The sequence below is a fragment of the Oryza brachyantha genome, chromosome 12 (assembly GCF_000231095.2).
Source record: "Oryza brachyantha chromosome 12, ObraRS2, whole genome shotgun sequence".
NCBI classification, from domain to species: Eukaryota; Viridiplantae; Streptophyta; class Magnoliopsida; order Poales; family Poaceae; genus Oryza; species Oryza brachyantha.
In genome coordinates, this window is record NC_023174.2 from 12,421,803 (window position 1) to 12,444,988 (window position 23,186).

General features: G+C 38.2%; 3 protein-coding genes across 3 annotated transcripts; 2 read left to right on the forward strand and 1 right to left on the reverse strand.

The window, feature by feature from the left end:
* The first annotated feature begins 4,801 nt into the window (after positions 1–4,801).
* On the forward strand, positions 4,802–8,658 carry LOC102703447 (protein cornichon homolog 4-like). Its single transcript, XM_006663985.3, has 5 exons — positions 4,802–5,197; positions 6,200–6,381; positions 7,122–7,244; positions 7,982–8,086; positions 8,195–8,658. Exons 1-4 carry the CDS (start codon positions 5,123–5,125, stop codon positions 8,049–8,051), a joined length of 450 nt encoding a protein of 149 aa, XP_006664048.1. The 5' UTR covers positions 4,802–5,122; the 3' UTR covers positions 8,052–8,086; positions 8,195–8,658.
* A 124-nt stretch (positions 8,659–8,782) lies between these two features.
* On the reverse strand, positions 8,783–10,628 carry LOC102710653 (uncharacterized protein DDB_G0271670-like). The gene has a single exon (XM_040529641.1). The coding sequence runs from the start codon at positions 10,592–10,594 to the stop codon at positions 9,167–9,169; it is 1,428 nt and encodes a 475-aa protein (XP_040385575.1). The 5' UTR covers positions 10,595–10,628; the 3' UTR covers positions 8,783–9,166.
* A 3,781-nt stretch (positions 10,629–14,409) lies between these two features.
* Positions 14,410–17,845, forward strand: LOC102703740 (ubiquitin-like-conjugating enzyme ATG10). The gene is made up of 9 exons (XM_006663986.3): positions 14,410–14,697; positions 15,346–15,556; positions 15,656–15,709; positions 15,791–15,850; positions 16,366–16,465; positions 16,546–16,643; positions 16,739–16,913; positions 17,325–17,425; positions 17,506–17,845. The coding sequence occupies exons 2-8, from the start codon at positions 15,401–15,403 to the stop codon at positions 17,348–17,350; spliced, it is 669 nt and encodes a 222-aa protein (XP_006664049.1). The 5' UTR covers positions 14,410–14,697; positions 15,346–15,400; the 3' UTR covers positions 17,351–17,425; positions 17,506–17,845.
* The last annotated feature ends 5,341 nt before the right edge of the window (positions 17,846–23,186 follow it).

Below are 23,186 nucleotides of genomic sequence, written 5' to 3' on the forward strand. Positions count from 1 at the left end.
CCGTACGATTTGCGTGGAGATGCGTGCGTTCGCACCTCCGTCTTCCACCCCCATCGTCTTCTCCAGAATTCGACCGTTGGTTGCAAACCATGGGGATGAGAAGAAGGCGGCGGCCGGTCGGCCGGCGGCAGCCAGCAGCCAGCCGGACGGTGGACCGCCAGCGGGGGGTGGAATGCGGCGGCGACGGGTGAGCTGCTCGATCCCTATCCGTTACGTCCACGTAGCGTGTGGTTTTAGTTACAGTTTCTCAGTTCAGATGCAGGAAATATAATCGTAGTTAGATGGCAACCACAAGAAATTAACATTCTATACGGTCTGTGCCCAGGTCGATCGGGATTAGTGAATTAGATTCTTCCCTCCTGTGATGGGGTAATTAATTTAATTTCTTCTTATATTTTTCGAATATGGTAGAGGAGCATCTTCCTATTGAACCAGAGGAACTGAAAATTGTTAAAAGAAAATCAAACAAGAATATATATAAAGAATGAGTGCAACAAACTGGGTGTGTTCCAGAACAAAGAACAGCTGTCAGTGTTTTCCTGTTGCTGAATTCCATCTCCAAAAGTCATTTACTTAACCGCTTTATAGATTTTCTCTCGACCAAGTGAACGCAGGGTTTTTGTGCAATTGATCACTATTGGAACCTAGCTATATGGCATAGGATCCACACATTCCAGAAGCTAATTATTGTTACCTGCACCAGTACGATTCGCCATTTCGACTTCTACATAAATTGATTTTTTTAGTAACTTTAATTTAGTCATTCATATAAAGTTCTACATGTTAATACATGATGATGGTGATGATTACTTAATTTCCTTTATTTTGGAGGGCAATTGGCTCGCTTTAGATTTCTGATTTAGCTAGCTTGAGTAACATCATAATAAGATATTGCTACATCATAATAAGATATGATATATATCTGTTCCTAAAAAATATAAAATCATATATTCCGTAGCTTCTTTATCCTCTTATTACTTACTGTCACTACTATATACGCAACATTAAATTATCCTGAAACATTGCTCGAATAAATAAGGAAATGCTTTGCTGAGAGTTTGCATCCACAGTTTTTTCACTGTATTATTTGAACAGATGAAAACGATTAATGGCAGTAATGATCACAATCATCTTTAGATCTTGCATTTCTATTGTGCTAGACAAAATTTCTTCAACATCTAAGAGATGAACATTCAACAGTCACACTCGATATGCAAGCATGGTTAGTTAGAGGTGAGATACCGCTTAATAAATATTAAATTTGGACAATAGAGTTTTCGACAGAGTTGTATTTATGCATATAGAAGAAGTACAAAATTAATCTCCTTAATTAAGGACTTCTTTTTTAGTACAGTATGTAACTATATTATTCTGATTACAACATTCAGGCATGTGATGCCGTATTCCATGTTCAAAAAATGAGGATATATGATCTGTTTGTATTACATGGTGTGAATATATACCCTTTTATTTGCACGCAGCTTGAAATTAAAGAGTTATTTGTTTTTGACAAGAAGACTCAAGAGAGCCCTGCTTTTATTGAAAACAAATTGAGTTTATCCTGGGGATTCCAGCTTACATCAAAGCACAAAAAGGTATGGTCAGATAAAGACTAACCACGTTACATGCATAACCCCAAACTAGAGAGAGAGAAAAAATCGACAACATTTCCAGTAGCTTCTACATGTGATATATATGGAGTGATGTGTTGCAAGTTTTAATATATAGGTGGATTAATTTGCAGATGGAGGGAGGGAATATATATATGGCTCTGATTTGCACAATTAGACAAGCTCTCTGCTCAGTGGAGGGAATATATATAGAGCTGTGAACTGACAGACCACACCACATGCTGTCGTAATTCGATCTCCTAATTCTTATTTGAAACTATGTAAATGTAAAAGTTTGCTAGCTAGGAAATTAAAAAGAATCTCTCGCAATTAATTTACGTTGACATGGGTATATGCATATACTGATATACATGACCTGGTTTATTGTGGATTAATATAGCCCTATATATACGTATGATGGCTTTTTCTGTTCCCAAATTATATATGTTTATTTCACCTTCCAGAAAAAATATAAGAAATTCATATGGTATAAAGAAATAAGGGCCGTACCATATTCAGAATTTACTTTTCTTTTGAAGCACATAGAAATTTCAGCGGCTTTCCATGCCTCCAAACTTTGACGTTATACATATTGATGACACGTACATTAACATCTTCATCAATGAATTTAGTATGAACTATATGAACAAAAGATAAATTAATTGCTTCTGTCTGGTCTGGATATGGATAATTAATGTGATTTCAGAGTATGAAGCGATCGAGAAGCAGCGAGACTGATGGGAAATTGAGGAGCGATCTGAGTGAGAGGGAGACTGGAGATGGTCGAAATTAATTTACGTTGATATATATATATATATATATGACTTGGTTGACTGTGGAATAGTCCTATATACGTATGCTATTTTTTCCTGTTCATAGATGTTTATTTCACCTTTCAGAAAATTATAAGAAATCGATCATATGGTATAAAGAAATAATGACCATGTTCAGAAAGTTACTTTTCTTTTGCAGCAGAGAAATTTCAGCAGCGTTTCCTGCCTTCAAACTTTGACGTTATGTTGATGACACATACAGTAACCTCTATCAATGAATTTAGTATGAACTATATGAACAAGATAAATTGCTTGTGTGTGGATATGGATATTTCAGAGTAAGGGAAGCGAGAAGCAGCGAGACTGTAATATATGGGAGAGGAACGATCTGAGTGAGAGGAGACTGACATAATCGAACACAGGGTTTTGTGCAACTGATCTCACTATTGTTTTTGTACTAGTAAGGCATATATAGCTCACTGAATGATCCTTGCATAAGTTGCCATTTCGACATATTTACATAAACTGATTTATGCCGCCTTCAATCATACAAAATACTACATTTTTTTTGGATAAAAGACTCGTTTTAGAGTCCCACTTTTACTGAAAGCATAAAAAGGTTTTGCTGAGATTACCAGCTTACAAACAAAGTGTAACAGACAATTAACATCAGTGGACAAAAGCAGACATCAGAATCACGAAACTTGAAAACAACTGTCATAAACTCAAATGTTAACTCGAAACATGAATAAATTTAATCAAAATAATAGCATGAAATCACATTCAACAATATATGATCGCAAGAATAAATAAATATATAATGAGAGGATAAGAATAACACGGTATTCTATTAACCACATATCAATTACACGAGTTCAGATCATAAATAAAAAATCAAATTAAATTCTAACTATGCATGGTACGTATTTGAATGATTTAACTAGAGAAAGAACAAAATCATAAAACTTGAAAACAACATCATAAAGTCAAATGTTAACTTGAAACATGAATAAATTTAAATACAATAATAGCATGAAATCATATTCAATAGTACATACGATCATATAAATAAACATATAGTGGAAGGATAATAATAAGATGGTATTCCATTAACCACATATTAAATTACATGAATTTGTCATGCACTTCCCTTACGATTAGACAATGGCATTGGAACCCTCCAAACCTAATAAAAAAACAACATTGGAAAACTAATTCAAAAAAATGCCATGCTAGCTACTAAAAAATAAAGATAATCTCTCCATATTTAAAACTAGAAACCCATGATTTTCGATGAAGAAGCTTAACCTAAACTCTCACTATTTATGTCATAACGTTTGAGCCACTTATAAAAACAGCAAATAAATACATTTGTAGCATCTATAGAAAATCATTTATAACTTTCATGTTGAGCAAAATATGTAATTATGCATCTATCATTGTCAGATTTGACTATATATAGTGCTGGTTTTTTACCTAGACAGCAAATAATGTTTTGGCAACCGCTCTTAAACCACTAATCCAAATTGGAATAAAATATCGCCATTAGAAAGATTTAAAATTTTTATTTAGGTCATAAATCGTGATTCTTAATATATTAACACCAGATTTGAGAAACAAAATTAATAAAAGCTATGTGCCAACAAGGTAAAAAGTGGAGTTTCCTAATCCCAACCATTTTCCGTCCCGATTTTAAGCAACGGTCGGTGGAGCTTTTTGGTTGAACATAAACACCCACATGTGAAACAAGATAGTACTAGTACATGGGTAATTAATTATGTATTAAATATTATAAATTTAAAATACAGATTTTAGAAAAAAGTTAAATATAATTCTTTTATAAAAACAATTGTAGTTCACTAGTTCTGATAACATTTTTCTATAAAAGAAATAAAAAGTGGATTTTCCGAATCCTAACCATTTCTCAGTCCTAACTTTAGGCCATTGTCCTGCGAAACAAATAGTTAATTAAGTATCAAATATTGTAATTTTAAAATACAGATTTTAAAAAAAACTTAATATAATTCTTTTATAAAAACAATAGTACTAGTTCACTAGTTCTGATAATGTTTTTCTAAAAAAGAAAAAGAGCAAATAATCCGACAATTAGGCGGTTGGATCAGGAACATTTTTTTAGTCTCTTGACGTCGAATGTTTGGACGTTAGTTAGAAGTACTAAATATAGGATAACAAAACTAATTATATAAATAAAGTTTATTTCACTAGATAAATTTTTTAAGCCTATTTAATTCACGATTAGCAGGTTTACTGTAGCATCATATTCACTAATTATAAATTAATTAGACTTAATAGATTAATCTGATAAAATAGTCCGAAATGAAAATAGTCCAAGCTGCGAGACGACAGATGGGAAGCAAACAGACACTCAGACAGCTGAAAGCCCAGAAGGGAATCTCACTTCGCTTCTTCGGTAGAAAACGAAAAAGAAAAAGAAAAAAAAAAGCCTCTTTTCCTCTCTGACTTCGCTCCCCTCGCGTGCATCGGCGATCCACCCCCACCTCCTCCTCCTCCTCCCCCCGTCTCCGGCGAGGCAACCGCCGCCGCGCCATTGCGCCCGGGCGAGCTGGTCCTCCCTCGGGGCTCGTTCGACCGCAGAAGCGGGTGCGTGTGTGTGTGTGACCGGAGCTGAGGGGAGGGGAGGTCAGGTCGGTCAAATCCTCAATCCCCAAGGGGTTTCTTGGATTCTTGGCGGGGGAGGGGGGCGCGGGCCAACCAGCCATGTCCGTCGAGCTCATCCTCTGGCTCTTCTCCTTCGCCTCCATCATGGTCCTCATCGGCCTCACCGCCTACCAGGCAAGCTCGCCCTCCCGTTTCCACTTCTGTGTCGCCGGTCACTGTCAGTCCGGGATCCGGCTAGGAACTAGTGGTTCGATCCCCCGGGATGGTTTCCGATGCGGCTAAGTTAGAAAATTTTTGTCTGGATTTTGCTCGATTTGATATGCCGTTGGGTCAACGGTGCAGTTCTGGGTGTTGTTGCTTACCTCGTTAAGCGGTTAACAGGACAGGTGGGAGGATAGGGTGTAGGTAGCGTCAGCTGCGAAATAGTATATTTCCCCCTTTTGTGATTCGTGCATTTTTGTTGAGCTGAAGGGGAAAAAAGAATCTTTGTATGAAAATTGCATGTTAGATTTGGTTAAATTGATCTTAAGTTTGTGCAGTAGTGGATTTTGGTTTTTCGCTGCCATGTTAGGTGGCAAAATATGTCCTTTTCCATAGTGTGTGTTTTAGATTACATAGCTGTGGGAAAGAGGCCTGACAGATGACTGATACCTCATGTTCATCACATCTTGGTGATTCATATGAACTCAAGGGAAAAAATTATATGTAATTTGCCTGGTCTGTTTGGTTAAATTGATCCTCAGTTTCTGCATTAATAGATTTTGGTTGTTTGCTGCCATATTAGGTGGAAGAGTCTTTTGTTCTTTTTCATATCATGGTTTAGATTACATAGCTGATAGCTCCAAATGCAAAAGCAGCACCAATGTTCATATGCTCACCGCGTATCAGTCTGAATACGAAATTGCCACATTGGCCTTGGTGGTTGTGTTATTGCAATCAGTGCTAGGTGTCATGCACTAAGGAAGCAACAATTTTTGAATTCCCATTACAGAGCAAACTTTCATCTTAGGATTGTAGATTCTAAGAATCGACCATACAGATATTTCAGCTTTGTACAAATGGAGTTTACAAATAAATTTATGCTCTTCCTAGAGTCTTGCAAGTTGCAAGATAGGTTGTAATCTCATTCTTCTCATTTATTGCACTGATTTTGTCTTCTCTTTCTTTCTGTACCAGCTTATATGTCTATCTGATTTGGAGTTTGACTATATCAACCCATACGATTCTTCATCTCGCATCAACTCAGTGGTCCTTATAGAATACTTACTCCAAGGGGCCTTGTGTGCTTCTTTCCTCTTAACACTGCACTGGTTCCCGTTTCTAGTTATGGCACCTGTAGCATACTACCATGGCAAATTGTACGTATTCCTTGCTATTGCTCTGAAGTTAATCCATCCAAATATTTGTTCTTATGTTGTCATTGCCTATCATGTTGATATTTGTTTGTATGGTTAGATTGATGTGCTAGATTAGTTCACATATGAAATGATCTGGTAAATCTCTGTGCATATGGATTTCAATAAGCATCAATGTATTGTGCATTACACATTCAACTTATGGACATAGGAAGGATACAACATATTATGAAATGCTCTTTAAATAGGTAAGCATAAATTGAAGTGATCTAAAAAACTGCAAGAAACAACTGGCTGTGATTTTGTCTATTATGGTTGATGATATTGCACTGAGGCATGCCATTTGTAATTGTACTCTATTCTAGCGATTGGATTTTGGATTTTTATTTTCAGTTGAGGCTTGAAATAAAGTACTCCTGGTGCAATGGAGCTAGGTATCATTGAAAATTGAGTAAAATTATTTTTGCCAAGCATTACAGATATTCTGTCTTTTCTTTACTTAATATGGTCAAAATCAAGTGGAACTGTATAACCTTTTCATCGAGATATATGTTGAAAATGATTGTTTTATTGGTCTAGTAAACATTGCTTTGCATTATTTTTATAGCAAAGATGTTTGCATATAGCATTTTAATGACAGTCTTGTACTGACTACTGAGATGTTAATCATGTAATGTTTTTAGTGCAGCCCTTATTTTTTTTTTTGCATTTATCATGATTATAAAATAAATCTTTTTTATCAGGTATATGGATCGGAAACACCTTGTAGATGTTACCGAGATATTCCGGCAGCTCAATTGGGAGAAAAAATACAGGATGATCAAGCTTGCATTCTACTTTAGTTTGTTTATTATAACAATCTACAGGTATATGGATCATTCAATACTTTTTTATCATTGAATATGTGTATCCTGCTATGGAATTATCATTTTTTAGTCCTCAACATAGTTCTTATATCCTCAACATGGTCCTTCTAAATTGGGAATTTTGTTGATGTTCAACTTCATTCAATAGCATTTCAGAATTTGTCATTCAATTTCACCTTGTGTGTGAGTTATGCTGCCTAACTTATGGAATATCCTTGGTTTTTTTTTCATCAATATAACTTTGAACCTTCCATATCTACAGATGAAAGATGATATAATTAAGACTATAATTAATAGTGAATCTTCCATGCTGTGTGATACAAATTTTTCCTATTTAAAACTTTCATTTTTTTTATAAGTTTGTTGAGTTGGCCCTCGTTCCGAAATGATCTAATATTGAACCCCCTGTTGGTGGCACAAAGGGATGATCTTTTGTCAGTCTTATTTCTTCATGTCACCATGGCATGTTTCATAGCATGGTACCAAAGAGGTTGTTTTTATATTTACAAACCATCATGAGCAGACATTGAAATATGCAAATTTATTCAGTATTATAAATGCAAGCAGCGAATCGTGTCATAACATGTCTTTCTCTTGTTACTTATTGTGTGTGGGGGTGGATTGATTTTCTGCAGATCTGAAAAATTAGTTCTCATTCAAGAATGTAGTCCCTGCCAGTATCATGCTAAATTGCTGTTGCATAAGCTAACTATTTACATATTTGTTCCATCTGACAGGCTTGTTATGACGGCTGTAATGCTATTTATTGATGAGGATGCAAATCTGGTTGACACTAGAACTATATAAAGTTCATTACCAACTTTATCACGCAAGATGTTTAGGTATTTCAGTGTCAGATCTTGTCATGTATCATTTTTGCGTAGCTCATAAAATTTCTTTCAATTTACCTGTTCAGAAACTGACCTTTGGTCCTGCTTTTCTTTTGCAAGGAAAATGTTTATGATGCAGTGAAGTAAGTTTTGTGGTGTGCATCATTGGACAGCAGGTTCCAAGTTAATATTATCAGCTTCGTGAGCAAAGAATTCAGTACATTGCTCTGGCTTTTAGAGAAAGAAGATTCATTAGCCCACTAGCTGGGTACTGAATCTGCTCTGGCAGATAACCAAATCTGCTGTACAATGTACTTTGATGTGTTCTGGGTGGCCAATGACATCTAGCTAAATTTGATAGCCGGCGATGCTGCATTTGGAAATCAGTTATTCATACTTACATCCCAGATAGTACTGTTGTTGTATTCAATTGAATACTGAGTTGTCTATAAAACCGACTCAAATCTGAGTGTTGTTTGTATCAAAGCATTTGCAGTGGAACGTCACCATCATGTCATTGTGCTTCATATATTTTTCATATGAGATTTGCTCCAGTCCAATAAAAAGTACCTCTCGAGGTACCAAATCATTTCTTACCATTGGATCTAGCTGAGTAGAATATGCATTGTTAGATTTAACGATCAGAAACGATTCGGTACCGTGAGGTACCGATCTTGAGTTACTTTTTAGACCGTAAAATTGCTCCTTTCATATAAACAAACCAGCTGGACTGAGTGTTATGCTACTTCAAGTTATCTGAACTCTGAAATTGTGAATTTCAGCAAGACTGAACTGGAATTCAAATCTCATTTCACAAGAAAAGCAAGTCCAGGATTCAACCTGCAGCTCCAAAGCAAAGATTGGGCTTGATTCACAGTCACACAGAGAGAACAGCAAACACAATCATTACCAAATTCCATCATGCTACATCTAGGCCTATTTGGATATGACGAATTTCGTAGAAATTCTATGAAAATCCTGTAAAATTCATGTGTACCGAATAAGTCACAAACCAAGCAAACCACTGGATCATCAATTGCCAAGAAGAGCAAAATCTCCATGGAAATCAATCTTGAGCTTGTGCTACTGCTGCTACTTGCCAATCTTGGAGATGAGTGATTCGAAGGCGCCGACGAGCGCCTTCACCCTGCTCTTCCTCGCCATGACGAGCTTCCCGGCCGTCTCCTCGATCACGCTGTTGTACAGCCGCCGGCTTTTCTTCTTCTCCAGCGTCTTCTGGTGCCGCAGCGCCACCGCCGGCACCACGAACCCACCCGCCGCCGTCCCGCCGCCGCCCCTGCTGCTGCCTCGCCTCCGGAGGCTTCTGATCCTCAGCTGAATGCCGGCGCCACCGCTGCTGCTGCCGCCGCCGGCGTCGCCTCTTCTGAAGAACCTGAGCCGTGTCGCCGGAGCTGGTTCAGCTTGTTCCGGTGGCGCGGCGGTTCTGCTGCTCTTGGAGCGGGTGACCTTGAAGCTGCTGGTGGTGGTGGTGGTGGAGCTCCTGCTCCCCTGCCGCGTGAACGGGAAGCGAACGGACTTGCTGCTGCCGGCGATGCTCATGCTCTTCGCTCTCCGGTGCGCCGCCGCCGCCGTTGCTGTCGGCGCCCTGCCTGAGCTGTGTTCTTGGCCGAGAGGGTGGTGTGGTTTCTCCTCTTTGGTATCAATCGCTGCTGATGAAGACGAAGACGAAGATGACGATGAGTTTTCATGAACGATTTCTTGACCAGTTTCGACGAGATTCTGCTTCGGTTTCGGAGGCTTCACGCTCTTCGTCGTCGTCGTCGTCGTCCTGCTCTTGATCACCTTCTGCTTGTTCTGGTCAGAAGGGGAGGCCGCTGCGTCGCCGGATTTAAGCTCCGGCGAAGAGGCCTTGCCGGTCAGCTTCGACCCGACGGACTTGATCAGCTTCTTCTTCTTCTTCTTGGTGGCGGCAATGTCGTCGTCGATTTGTTCTGCGACGATCTTGGCCTTGCCATGTGGTGATGGTTTGATCGGATTCTTCCCCTTGGCCACGCTCACATCCTTCATCTTCTTCTTGGTGCCGCCGCCGGCGATGGTGGTGTTCTCCGGCGGCTGCGGGGATGAGTCGTACGCCACGATGTCCTTCCACACCACCGCGCCGGCGTCCTTCTTCCCCGTGTCGACGTCGACGACGACGGTGGAGGAGGCCACCGGCTTCTTGCTGCCGGCCTTCTCTGGCTTGGTCAAGTCCCCGACCCGTCTCCGCGACGACGCCGACCTCAGCTTGGCCAACGCCACAGCCGGCGTCGGCGTCGTCCTCTGGCTGATCACCGGAGCCGCTGCCGCCGCCGCCGGCTGCGGCTTCCGGGGCCTCGGCAGCGCAGCCCGGCGAGGCTCCCTCTCCTCGAAGGTGTGCGCGCCGCCGTACTTGCAGACGTGGTGGCACGACCCAGCCGACGGCCGGAGGTAGCCAGGCACGGAGGCGGCCGCAGCTCTCGCCTCGCCGTTCTCACGCAGGCCACGGCGGCCGTCGATGCTCCCGGCCGCGGTCTCCTCCATCGGAGCAAAACGAAAATCACAAAGCAGAGCAAGAGCAAGATCAGAGGCAGCGCCCGGGCTGCAAGAACTCGCCGCCGCCGCAGCCGCCTCAGACGCCGCGCGCCATGGATTCCCCACCGTGCTGCAAGAACGCGGCAGAGGCGGAGATAGGTCGGTAGGTCAAGCAAGCAAGGAGTGCGCGCGAATATATCTTCACCGGCCATCGCCATCGCCATCGCCATCGGGTCGGATCAGGGTCAGGTCAGGCGCGCAGCGCTGACCGGGAAGGGGCGGGCGGAGACGGAGCGAGCTCGATCGCTCGATCGATCGAGGGGTCCGCCATGGGCGCGCGCGCGTGGTGGGAAGGAGACGATCGGGTCAAGCAATGGAGGGAAATTAATTTGGCGGGAAGACTTGTGGAGAAAAGCGTCGACGCGGTCAAATACGGCGGGGGCGGTAGGTGTGGTGGTTTGGTGGGTTCGCGCAGTTTGACTGGTCGCATGGGCCCACCTGCAGTGTCACGCGACTCACACCGCGAAGCATAAGCAAAACAGATATGTTCGTAATAAAAAATAATTTATAAACCGTCCTTTTGTTTTTTAACAAATGTTATAAAATAAATTATAAAAAATTCTAAAATAACAACATAATTCAGATCTAAAATTGTTACCTTTGGTGCTTTATAAAAAGCAGGCTCAGGCCTCCTTCCAAAAAAATAATTTAAATCTAAAATTTAAATTTTGACATATAAGCTTATATGAAGTTGCCGAAACAATGAGTCCATGAATTATTTAAGGTGAATCCCACTATAGTGTGTTCGCAGCGATCATCAGAGATCAGAGGTACAACTACACGATTCAAATCCGGTTGATATTAGTGGAAATTGTGACGTATTTTTAAATTGGATAAACTTATAAGGTAGTGTTTTTCGTGCTTGGTTCATTTGTTTTCCGAAACACTATAGAAAAAAAAAACATATGTGTCTCGTTGTCAAGAGTTATACTACTGAAAAAATTAATTATCCATAAATATGAATATCCATATTAAAGCTATTATTAATATGAATAAGCTACGGCCACTTGGCTACTTTGTTCAAATTGTTTTCACTGAGGTCAATCTAAGCTCACATCTTCTCTTTTTTTAAAAAGAATTCGGGTGATCTAAAATTGACCTTGAGTGACTTGGGCCATTTCTAGGCCAAGTTCGACCCATGGATAAGTTAACTTATCCTTCTCGTTTTCCACGCGCACGCTTTCCGAATTGCTAAACGGTGTATTTTTGTAAAAAAATTATAAAAAAGTTGTTTTAAAAAATCATATTAATTTATTTTATATTTTTTTAATAATTATTTAATTAATCATGTATTAATCTATTACTATGTTTTTCGTACCAGGATAAGTTAACTTACATCCATGGAAACGAACACGGCTCTGTTCGTTGCTCCCGGCCTCGTCTTAATTCCTTGCCCCCCCCCCCCCCCCCTCCGTTAATAAATTAATTTATTTGTCGATTTTATCATTCATGGCATCGATCATGCCTTCTGAACTTGACCAAGTAAATATTTATAAATCACAAGAAAAAGATAAAGAACAAACTCTCGCCTAAACCATACGCAAGGTCAGCGGTGGAAACCGGATTTTATAGGGAATTTCAATTCAATCCAACCTACTAACTCCTCAGCAAATAAAAAAATCAACTGTATGTCATTAAAAATGCATTTTTTGTGTCCTAATTTGAGTGCTTTTATCTTCCAGCTGATATGCGATCAATCTGTGCCTTGCTGCAGTATCTTTTGACATCTTTTGATGAACAAAGGACACTCAATAAATAGTTCAAGGCGTACAGTACAGCCCAACCGATTATATTTTCCAGGAAAAGGCTGAGAGATGTATGTGTACTTTATTTTGTGATTTTTAAAATACTTTTTGGGATTCTCTCCTATTTCCACCTTCATCGTAGCATATTTGCACGAAAATAATTTATAAATAAAACTTTTTATGTATACGTTCTTAACAATCCAAAAATATAGGATGGAAAGTATTATAGTGAAAAAAAAAGTCTAAAATCAATTCTAAATTTAAGTCTAGAAATTTAAATTTTGTCTTATAAACAAAAGTGAAAACAAAAGGACATGGCCCTTGGTTTGAAACTTTGTGAGATTTATGATACAGTACTTATGAGTCATGCGTGAAACATAAGACTATCCTTGGATGATATCAATGATACAGTATCATAACTATAGTACCTCCACTAGGATATATTGACCATACTCTTTGATATACAATGGCACTTGTGATACTTGATGCTATCTTTATATGATAAAAAATAATACTTGGAAATATCACACGAATATCAAGATATCTAAAGGGTATCACTGTAGTATTATTTGTTTCAAGGTGTAATTTTAAATATAGTATCAAAGTTTCATGGAAATAACATTAAATCTGATAAACCTAAAGTAATCATGAAGTTTTCATACATCGAGGTATTATGGAGCTCATATCTATGGGTGAAGACACTGCAGAAATTCGTGATCATATCATACCTTTTCCATAAAAATAACATAAAATTATATCTTTTCCGAACATTTCTATTCATAAAACTTTATTTTTTTTCTAATTTATGTCATGTTATATTCATAAATAAAAATTTTAACCGTGTAGACTGTTTTCATTGAAATAATTAAAAATAATAATATAGTTTACGACTGTTTTATCCTTACTCACATCCCTCTTGGCTATGCCTACATGCTATACGCTATAGGCAGTACTCAGCCATATCATGGGAGCGAGCATCGCTAATATATATACTTAGGTCTGCTAATGGTTTGGATTGAAATGATTTTAATAGATTGGTTTCACACTCGGATGAGCTTTGGATGGATAGAAATTAATGGACTACAAAGTCTAACGGGCTAGGGCGGGTTGAGAAAATATTTGGATCGATTAGTCTTGGTTACATATTTTCGAATCCAATTGGATTCAATCGATGGGCTTCCACTCGATGTCAATCCATTTCTATAGTTGTCAGCCCATTGTTGTCTCTGTCTTTTCTAGACCGCCAAACTAAGCACAAACGTAACAAGTAGTCCCCACCCTAAGCAAGAGCCCTACCGTCACCGCCTATTTCTTCTCCTCGAGTAGTGTAGCCACCCAATCCACGATGGTTCGCGTAGCCTAGATAATGGCCATAGTGGCTCATGCATGGCACACCGCAGCCACAACACTCACTCCTATGGTATGGGAGCACGCGTTGTCCTTACTCCCTGCCGCCACTGACAAGAAGGCCACCGTGTAAAACGTAGTAATAAATTAATATATGATTAATTAATTGTTGATTATAAAAAATTATAAAATAAATTAATACGATTTTTTAAGCAATTTTTATATAGAAAATTTTTTAAAAAATACACCGTTAACAGTTCGGGAAGCGTGCGCGTGAAAAACAAGAAGAATTGAATAGCTTGTCCGGGCTGCCAAACGCAGCCCCTAAGTGTGCCCTAATCTCAGTTAGTCCCTCCTCCCCTTGTGCCCTTCAAAATTCAAGACCCAAAGTTCGATTATCAAATCTCCCGTCCAGAAGTTTACGCGCGAAGTTTGAGCCATCACGCTCCAACTCCTCGAAATCCCTTTTATAAAAAAGAAAAAAAAAACTGAATCCGACCCAAAATCCCGCAAGCGGGCCGCCACCTCCCTCCGGCCCAACAGCCACTGACTGCGGCCGGCCCAAAACCTTCCCTTCCTCCTGGGCCAACCGCCAGCTTCCCCGGCCCACGCCCAGCGCCTCCTCCCTCCCTCCCTCCCTCCCGCGCCTGCCTGACAGGTGCTCGACGGAAAGCCGAGCCGGCCGACGTTGCTGGTGCCGCGCGATCCACTCCACCGCCGTCCACACCTCTTGTCGCCTCCGACTCCGACCTCGCCGCCGCCGCCGCTACGCTGCTCGGCGTCCGGCCTTCGTCGGATCTCGTCACCTCGCGCGAGACGAGCCGACGCCGGCATCGGCTGGGGTTGGCGGTTCGGCCCCCTGGAGGCTCCAGTGCTTCAGTATCCGGACGGTTGGGTCCGGGCTCTCCGTCCCGCCCCCAATCCCTCTCTCGAGGTCTCTCCGCCGGCAAGAGTCAAGAGGTAGTAAAAAATTTCTGAAACGAATCACCCTCTCTCAAATCCCCCAATCCCTTCCCCATTTTTGTTGGTTTGAAGTTTGAATCTCAATCGGTCACTCAGTCAGCTGTATCTGAATTCAATAGGTAAACCTGTTCGAATTCCGATTAAAGATCAATTTTCAGTGTGTTATGGCATGAGCAATGTGTCACCATGATCGCTATATAGTCGCTAAGATCAATTTTGACCCTTTGTCTTATTCAAATTATTTTTGTAAATATGCCAAATTGTAAGTCATGCTTAAATTGTCTTTAGTAATATCTCATATCATAACAAAATAATTAATATTTAATAAGACAAATAATTAAGCGTAGACCTAAAAGTCAACAGCGTCAAATAAATAAAATTAGAGGGAGTACTATATTTTAGGAGGAGCTTAACACAGTACTCATTCTTGCATATAGTACATGTGCTCTGAGTTTATAACTCTCACATAGAAAAATCTGGTTAGACTCCTACTTCAATGTGTGCTTGGTATCGTTAGTTTGGTTTGCATCTGGAAATCAATTAAAATCTGTTTAGATTAATTTCTGCTGCATTTTCATTTTGGTTACATGGTGCTATCAACTTTAAATTTCATATGTAACAATATTTGTGACTATGAATACACAGCCGTGAAATCCTTAATCCTGAGTTGGGCACTGGCATTTGGCTCAGTGGTTTTGTGATGGGAGGCTCCTCAGTTAGGGATGGAACTCTGTCTCTTGGTGACTTTGTGGCCTCCACAAAGGCCCTGGTTGAGAAGTGGGAGAAGATTGATGTAGGCAGTTCTCTTCCTGACTGGCAATGGAAACCTCGCTGCAAGATGGATGCTCAATCTGAGGTTGTGCTCAGTTATGAGTGAACTCTACTCTTTGTTTTTTCAGATTAATTTTATGTACAAGATGGTGATCACTGATTTTCTTGCTTGTTCTTTATGTAGGAAGAGGGCTACCTAGCTCTTGAAGGAGTATACCGCAATCATGGAGGAAGGCAGGTCAGTACTTTCCTTGTTTATGTATTTGTATTGCGAGTAATATGAGCTTCCAAATTAGTGTTGACTTGAATCATCCTCTAGGAACAAATCGAAGATGGCAATGACTTCAATGATGCAGACAATGTCACGGATGATACCTGGGTAAATTTTCAGCATTCATTGTTCACTTTATGCTTCTGTTACCTGTTTAGGTTAGATACTTGCTCTTAACCTCTGCTATTTCCATATCTTTAGAATCCTTTTCCTATAAGAAAAGCTACCAAATAGCTAGCGTAAGGCATTAGTTTGAATTGATTATACATAAGGGACTCAATGTCTCATACGAAAGCCTATGTTTTAGACAAGCCATCCAAAATTTGTGATGACAGAAGTACATAATATCTATATATCTATGAGCAATTGATAGTGATGGTCTGATGGACATTATCCAGGTCCAGTGTATGGTTGTGGGCCTTTGGTCCTTGGGGTACAAAGCATGATCTAAATAACTACAAAAGATTATTTTGGTCTCACACCATACTCTAGGTTTTAGGTACAAGTGATAGTTCATAATTTTCTCAAAAGCAACCGAAATAAATTTTTAATTAAGATCTTAAACTTCATTTTCAAATTCTCATATGCTCTATACTCCAATTATGTTTTCCTTCTCTTTGCAGGTCCAGAGCTCTAGTGATAATGTTCATGTTTACGATTATCATGTTGTCTACAGCTTTTCTTATAAAGTTCCGGTGCTATACTTTCAGGGTCATCATGCTGGTATGCATATTTCAGAACATGAGTGAAATTTTATTCCTTTACTGTTCTGTTGACAGACAACATCTGCAACTTATTCTTAGGTGGCCAGCTGCTAACTCTAGATGAGATAAAAGAGGACCTTCCCTCTCACTCACTTAAAATATTAGGTGAATCAAAGTGGACGTTTATTACTCGAGAGGTATGAATGATTATACTATGTACCCTTTGTTAAAGTTTTACACTCCCTAACTGGCTAATGTTTGGTGTAATTGAACCATGCTTGAACCCCTTTAGGAACATCCCCACTCGAGTAGACCATGGTTCACTCTGCATCCCTGTGGAACCAGTGATTGTATGAAGTTACTTCTTGAAGGAATAGCAGAAAAGGATCAACAGTTGCAATACTTACCGGCATGGCTATCTGTGGTTGGCCAGGCAGTAGGACTAAATATCCCACTTGAGCTTTATGGTAAGAACGAAATTATCCCGTAATAATATGGTGGCTGTTTGGCTGTAGGGAAGTGCTCGACTCTTATGTTGGTGTGTTTAAGTTGCCAATATTTCCTGTATTGTGTCACTTGACATGGCGTGCAAAAATTTGAACCAAAATTAAAAATACCCGCTAGTTGATCTGCGGCCATTTGAGCACCCTGCCCAACCTGAATCTGTGAAAGCATTGACAACGCTTGAACTTGACCTTCTCATATAATGTGCTCTTGGGTGGTGCTGAAAGAGTGCAATATACCTCAAGATTCATATTGTTACCGACTAGTGTTCAGGTGATATTAGCATTTTTTTACTGTACAAACTGAATGCCATCACAGGCCAAGGGATTGTTTACCTGGTTACAGCTAACTGTGTGCCTTTGTGTTTTGGACAGCTTCTGGGTTGAAGACACAGGAGTAGCAATTGGTTGTCAATCTGCCATTTTGGTTCTTGCAAGTACGCCAGCAACATATTCCTTTTGCGCCAACGCATCTGGTAAGGCTTATTTCTAGATCTTTCATTACTCTTTATGTTTCATCTTCAGAATTATGAATGCAACATATAACATTATTCAGAGATGCATGTCTCCTGGAGGCAACTGCGGATCAACTTCCTAAAAAGCAAACTGAAGATCAACTGACCTAGTACTGGACCATATCAATTTTGTTTATAAGCTAAGGGATAATCCAGGTTCTGATTTTTCATTACCAAAACTAGAAACTGGATCATATCGAAGGCCAGCCTCAAATGTTCCATTTTCCTTTGAAGATTCATTAGTCATAAATGTTGCTTTCTCGACCGGAGCATTTAATTTGAAGAGTCACAAACATAGTGATCACCCATGTCAACACTATTGCTTCCCATTAGAAAAGAGTTGACGAATCTGAGGATTTGGGTAGTTGAAAATAGATACTAACTTTATGATTTTTTATGTGATATTTTATATTTTAAAAAAAATCTTTGAAGTTTAATTTCGATTGTTTGTTTCTTGTAAAATATATTCCAAAAATAGCCATTAAATTAGTAATGCATTTTGTGTGAAAGCACTTTAAATAATGAATGTATGGTTACACTTTTTTATCTATACTCCTTTAAATTAAAATAAGGTAGCGGTGGCGGTGAGCGGTGATGATGGATTTGTTACCTCGTCTATTCACATTGTATAGTTTGCAAATTACTCGTTGAACTTCCTAATATTAAGATTTAAGAAACAATCAAGAAATTTTATTTATTTATTTTGGATAACATTATAATATATTTTCTTTTATCTACACTACTCTAAAAGAAGTTAGTGGTGGTGGCGGTGAATCTGTCATCTATTTTTTTAGAGAGAATTCCCTGTATGCCACTAAAATTATACCATGTTCCTTTTTGCCATGCAAAAAATCGAACTTCCCTCTATATCATTCACTTAATTTTTTCTTCTTTACGTGCCACTGTGGTTAAGTTTTCTATCTAACTCCATTAACTTATTTTGCTTACGTTCCTTCTATGCCACTACATGCCAAATGACCCAAAACATAGAATTGAAAATTGGTATTTTTGAATAAAATTTGAAATTAAGATAGCAGAATTGAAAATTGATATTTTCGCATAAAATTTGAAAATTGATATTTTTCGGATAAATTTGAAATGACCCGCAACATAGAATTGAAAATTTGAAAAATATCAATTCCCTACTTAGAATTTTTCAGAGATTTCTGTCACTTTGTTTACTCATTTAATTTTTTTTCTGACATTTAAAACCATTTTAGTTTTTGAAATTTTTCAAAAGGTTTAAAAAAGATACCCTGGCTATGATAATTAGAGACTGAGGTCAAATATTGCTCTTTAGTACTCTTCAAAATTAGGAAAATTGATATTTTTAAAATTTTTAATTCTATGTTACGAGGCATTTCAAATTTATCTGAAAATATCAATTTTCAAATTTTATTCGAAAATATCAATTTTTAATTCTGCTGTCTTAATTTCAAATTAAGAGTGCATCTAGGCCCCTAATTTGTTTTGGTGATTAATGACAATCAAATGATGAGGACTAATGATGTGTGTGAATGTGAATGTATAAATAATCCTCATAAAAAAGTTGTCGTTGCGTTGCTCACGTGAAAAGAGAAGAAAAATCGATACATTCGTGTTGGCGTGTGTATTTACTTTGAATTTGAGTCAACTAGAAATGTCGTACTATAAAGAGGGTGCGCAAGTGAAATCTAGGAATGAATCCGGTGCTTGGAAATATTTTTAAAGTGCATCTTTTGTAATCTTTTTGAAGTTGTGCTGGAATTTACGGAAGTTCTGAAGGTACCGTCGGAACTTTCGAAGGTACTGTCGGAACTTCCGAAGGGTCAGAATCGGTTCTGCATGATTGACGGAAGTTCCGGAGGAGCCAGAATCAGTTCTGTATGATTCAAGGAAGTTCCAAAGGTCTTGACCGCAACTTCCGTTGACTTGACTTTTTGTAGTTGACTTTGAATACCCCTAACCCCTCAAGCTAGGGCTGCTGCTCCCATTGTTCATTCTCTTGGCCCTTGGCTTGATTTTTTGAGATTCATTTTGAGCCTTACTTTTTCATCTCCTTCTCTCCACGGATCTAATTGATTTGGATTTTGTGTGTGTGAGAGTTGGTTGGTTTGAGTTGGTTTGAGTGTTTGGTGTTGACTTCATGAGAAATTTCTTGAGCACTAGATTCATCCCCAAGATCTCTTTGCTAGCTTATTACTCTTGGTGTTTGAGGACACCTAGACGGCTATGCGTCGTTCCTAGAGCCGCCAAAGTTCTTGTGGTGCGCTGGGAAAGTTTTGTAAAGGTTGGGTCTCACCTCCGAAAGGGAAGAGACACCTTGAGTGAGGGGGAGTGCACGAGTGCAACCCCGAGAAAACGGTTGTGGAACCCGGCTCAAGTTTAAGCTCCTCAACGGAGAATACAATCCCCTCAAGGATCGAAACTTCGGTAAAAAGTCTCCGTCTACACTTGTGTTGAAATCTCTCTAACTTGTGATTTGAGTTTTGCTTTTGGTTGCCGCGCGTACTCTAGATGTTGTTTGTGCAAAGCTTGGAGGTGGTTTGCTTATTTGAGATTTGGTTGGCTATATCTACTCATTTTTTATTCTAGATCTGGTGCTGTCGGAAGTTTCGAAGATCAACGGAACTTTCAAAGGCCGGAAGTTCTGAAGCCTCTGACCGGAACTTTCGAAAGTCTTAGCTTCCGCTTTTTAGTTTTTTTTAAAAATCACCTATTCACCCTCCCTCTAGGCCTTGATATACTCTTTCATAAATTTTATTCGAAAATATCAATTTTCAATGCTATGTTTCGGGTGATTTGACATGTGGTGGCATAGAAAGAACATAAGCAAAATAAGTTAACGGAGATGGATGAAAAAGTTAACGGCAATGGCACGTAAGGAAGAAAAAATTAAGTGAATGACACATAGGGAAGTTTGATTTTTTGCATGGCATAGAAGAAACTGGGTATAATTTCAGTGGCATATAGGAAATTCTCTCACTTTTTTAAGTATATAAAATATTTCAAAATAGTCCTACATGTTAGTTCTATTTTTCACCTCCAAAATACAAGTTATAATTCATATTTCTTCGTAGAAAAGTACGGGTATTTAATTAGCCCATAATAAAGCACAAATATTCAGCTATTTTACAATTAAAATATAGAATATGCGATTCGAGTAATTACTTTGTTAGTCAAAACATACAGAGTTTAACAATTTAAACTTATAAAAACACATCGACGAGTGCGATCCTTGTGGAGAAGATCTCTTCCTTTCTAAATCATCCAAATCATGTACGTAAGCAATGATGTATGAAATGTGCATATTTTCTAAGTCAACCTCCCCAGCAGAATCATTGTACGAGCACGGCACTGGACTTATTATAATTCTTTGCAAGCTACGCGTGTCATTTAGGCCTTGTTCAGCTGCTAAAAATTTTTGGCAAAAGGGTCACGTCGAATATTTGACAGAATGTCGGAAAGGATTTTTGGATACGATTGAAAAAATTAATTTTAGATTCCGCCTGAAAACTGCATGACGAATCTTTTGTGTCTAATTAATCCATCATTAACACATGTTGATTACTGTAGCACTTATGGCTAATCATGTCCTAATTAGGCTCAAAAGATTCTTCTCATGATTTCCCCATAACTGTGTAATTAGTTTTAATGTTCATATATATTTTATACTTCATTTAGATGTCTAAAGATTCGATGTAATGTTTTTGGAAAAAGTTTCTAGGACTAAACAAGGCCTTAGACCATTATCACTTATTCCATGGAGTTTGCGAAATATTCCTCCATTAGATATTATAAAATTTTCTGTATTTACCTAGATTTATCTATATATCTCAATGTATATGTTTTATATATGTATTAGATTCGTTAGCACACATATGAATCTAGTCAAAACTAAAAAGTCTTATAATATGAAACGGAGAGAATAGTAATCGTGATGAAGTAGATATTGCTATACACGAAAAAATTGGTTTCCTCTTTTTATTTATTCTTTTAGCAAGCATTGTTCATATGTAAACTTTGACTATTCGTTTTTTCCTTTTTTAGAAAATACATTAATAGATGTCATGGTATCAAAATGTATAACTTACTCTATGATAAAATATAAAGAGTTCTGAGTATAAATCTGGAAGAACAATTGTCTAAATTTTAGAATTTTAAAGACGGAGGTAGCATATACTAAGTATGAGTATTAAAATTCGTTCACTATAATCACATCATTTGAATATTATTATATATGCTTTATATTATCTGTAGATTTATATGTATGTTAAATAATTTGGACACATATAAAGCATGTTCATGGATCCATGAATAAATTTAGGTAGAGTTAAAACATTTTATAATATAAAATAAATGGAATATTAGTAATATATGTGTGTATCATTAGTGGTCAAAACTGCTAGTGGAAAAAACTTTGACCAAAAATTCTAATATTAAGTTGAAAAATCATTTTATTTAAGATAAGTTAATACGTAGATAAGAGCTTGAGAGGTGCTACATCCGTTTCATATTGTAAGATTTCGTAGCCTCACCTAAATTCATTCGTTGATGAACATATATAATTTATATATGTGTCTAGATTTATTAGCATCTATATGAATCTAGATAATCCTAGAAAGTGTTACACTGTGAAACAGAGCGAGGGAGTAATAATGAACGAAATAAGATGATGCTCACTAGTCATATAAGCTGCCAATACCATGGCCTGAAGACACAAAATCATGATCATCTTGGTGGCAAGGTGCCTCTGTAGATGCTTTTTACCGTTTTTCTCTTAACCATCCAATGAATCGACGGACACGTGGATGTCTTCTCGTAACAATCAAACTTTCATTTTTCTACACATAACACACATGCACAACTTCTAGTACCAACCAAAATAAATTCCAACAGGTGATTGTTTGGTTTTTTAATGAAAAAAGTTAAACATTATATTTATAAACGAAAAATATTTTATGAAGAAAATTTTTATAGACATATTCTTATTGATGTAAAACCCAAGACTAAAAAAATAAACTAAGAATGAAAAAATTAAAAATAAATTTTAAATTTAAGATTGAAAATTTAAATTTTAGCTGATAAGTATAAATAGAAGCGAAAAGATAGATACTAATGTTCCCACGTATAATGGTCTAGCACGTGACAACCTATGAAACGATTTTCCAATTATGTATGTAGGTTCCGTAGACACATGTTCACTTTATCCTACCAAGTAAAAGGATTTTTTTGTTTGTGTCTTTGTATAACCATTCAAGTACTAGTGTTTTAATTTTCATTAAGTAATATTAAACTCTATATTCTACTTTACGAACAATTTGAGTTTATCATGATTCACTTACCGTGGTGGTAATATATAAGAGCACGTGTGAGATTAGGACGAAAATTAGTCGGTGTGTTACCCACCTATATCCCTCACAAACTTATATATAGCTATTTAATGATGCATTAGTAAACAATATAAAAACTCTAGCATCACCAAATTGTTCGGGGATAGATCTGTCTCACCATTTTGATGGGATTTCTCTCAAATCCGGATCTAACCCATCCCACCCATCCAGCAACAAAACGTGATCCGGAATAGATTAGCTCTATCTCAACCCATCCCATCCCTGTAACCAAACACATGCTAAGAGCAAATATAATAGAGATCTATATGTTAACTACAAACTTATATGTGGAAAAGAAAAAATATAATAAATAAGGACGGTTGGCTCTCATGTAGAAGCTAGCTTACGCA